A 2,500-nucleotide genomic window follows, 5' to 3' on the forward strand; every position below is an offset into this window, starting at 1 on the left:
GGCTTTCTGGCATAAATGCAAAGCCCATCAGTTGCACAACAGAAGGTAAAGCTGCTAGACCAAGCATATACCTGTAAGGATCACCATATAATGACACTCTTCTGTACACCAGAGTCATTTAAAGGAGAACTGTAAGGCTATTAGACTCCCTACATATTTCCAGTACATAAACTAACACAGTATGAATCTATGCAATATTAGGTCACATGTTGGATGATCTATGAATCATGTTATATTCTACCCATCATTTTATTGATTTTTTCTTTAAAAAAGAAGTAGCAGTAATAATAATAATAATAATAATAATAATAATAATAATAATAATAATAATAATAATAATAATAATAATAATAATAATAATAATAATAATAATAACAATAATAATAATAATAATAATAATAATAATAATAAAATATACTAATAATTAAATGAATAAATCAATAAATAAACAAATCTTAAAAAGGTAACCAAGTACAAGAATTTCCTCTACTGAAATCTGTATATCTTACATTCACCTGAAAAAAAAAAAAAATATATATATATATATTACCAATTCTCTCAACCACAAGAAAGCATATCATGTAATGCATTCTTCACCGTAACATGGCATGAATGACCCGTTCTCCATAGCCACAACCAAGTCACATATGACGGGAGGAGGATGTTAAGAGAAGCACAAGTATACAACTGCCTTTAACTCAGTTTTGACCATGGGAGCCCATGACACCTAGGTGGCCCCCTTAAATAGGGACTCATCACGAATGCAGTGTACTCTAGAGTTGGTCTTATAATCCTGGGAATAAATTTCTCAATCCTATCTTCGTCTATGTACATGATTGCTAATAACCCAAATCCGACAGGCATGGCATATACGTACACACCATGCCCGTTGTGAGTTTACTTTATTGTTTTTACACATAGATAGCTGCACTTGTATTAAGTCAATTATGAGCCAATTACAAATACTGCCTGTCTACCCTGTTTACTATTTTCCTTGATTTTTGGAAATATTTTACATTATCTTATATTGCTGTTTCTAATGTCAGTAACATTATAGTAATTATAATGTTTATAATAAAAATAACACCAATGATATTCATAGCATTTGTAAAAAAACATTTTTCCCGCCAATTCACATAAAGGTGAAAACAGGTAAGAACACAAGGTCTACTATGTGACATTTCACAATTTTTTTTTAAATGAGCACAACATTTTCCTAGAGACATTGAGTTAATGATAGCAGTCTGTGAATTTTATCATTTATGCAGTCCTCTTGATTTAAAATTGTTAGAATAATCAAAAATGGTATTAGCCTAAGGATACTTTTATTGTATGTATCTATGATATACCTCGTATTACCTAGACTAAAGGTGAAATTCTGTTTTGTTAAGCTACCCATGAAAGAATATATTTTCTTTTATGTACGCCATCTAACTTGATTGACAGTGGTTGCCCTTCACATATATAGATAAATAAACCAAAATTTGTAAGATTTTAAGAGTCTTTTGATCCACAAAACTATTACATAGAGCTGGCAAATGGCCAAAGGCTGCAAGGGACTGTACAAGGAGTTGCTGATGCCAAGGGCTTTATCCAAGATCGAGACAGCAACTCAAGAAGAACTGTGTTAAAAGATGCACTATACATACCAGGCATCACGTCAATATGAAAAGCCCTCAAGAGTGGACACAGCAATACTTTTTCACCTAATGGCAGCTCACTAACTACCACGGATGGCAGGATATTTGACATTGTAGAGAAAAACAAATTTCTCTACTTACATAGAGGTAAGCTACACAAACTCTCAAATGGATAAAATCAACAAGATCCACTTAGGAGAGGCAAAGCACACCATACAGGAATGGCATAAAATCCTAGGGCACTGCAATGTGGCTGATGTGCAAAAACTTGAAGCAACTGTCGATGAGAAGCATATTTTGAGTAAAGAGAGGTTCAGCTGTACCACATGTGCTCTTGGTAAGAAGAAACAGTATAGAAATAGAGAGCCTGACAAAAATGCTAAACAGCCTTTAGATTTAGTACATTGTGATATAGTAGGACCTACTGATCCAGCAGCTAAAGGAGGTTACAAGTATAGTCTAGTATACTCAGGAGCTCTCAGAATTTACCTCATTACGAATAAGGGTGATACAGTGCATGTCATGAAGAGATATCTTACATAAACAGCATATATTATATATTCTTCTCTAAGAAAAAACACATCTTCATTAATTTGAAAGCTTTTATGAATTACAAAGTTCTGCAGAAAGTGATATCAAGCCTTAGCACTTCAGCAAAGGTCATCATCACATTTTCATTGGTCATTTTGTATTTTTTGTTTTTTTCTATTCATTTGTACAGCACATTATATTATTTCCCCTAAGAAACAAATAACATTAGCATACATTTAAAGATATCTATGAATATGAAATAAATTGACCAGCACAAATGAACAATGTATACAAATGACTGTCACTACTGCCAAATGTCCATTCAAATT

The 2,500-nt window shown here is 32.6% G+C and overlaps 1 protein-coding gene across 5 annotated transcripts in view; it reads right to left on the reverse strand.

The window, feature by feature from the left end:
• LOC125033642 (proton myo-inositol cotransporter-like) overlaps window positions 1-2,500 on the reverse strand; it is a 28,360-nt gene that overhangs the window by 6,143 nt on the left and 19,717 nt on the right. For all 5 annotated transcript variants that reach the window (XM_047625321.1, XM_047625320.1, XM_047625319.1 and 2 more), the window contains one exon: window positions 1-71. This exon is cut by the window's left edge and continues 25 nt beyond it. In XM_047625321.1, the coding sequence (XP_047481277.1) occupies window positions 1-71 (71 nt within the window). The remainder of the gene's footprint in view (window positions 72-2,500) is intronic.

Source organism: Penaeus chinensis, chromosome 16, assembly GCF_019202785.1.
Source record: "Penaeus chinensis breed Huanghai No. 1 chromosome 16, ASM1920278v2, whole genome shotgun sequence".
Taxonomy (NCBI): Eukaryota; Metazoa; Arthropoda; class Malacostraca; order Decapoda; family Penaeidae; genus Penaeus; species Penaeus chinensis.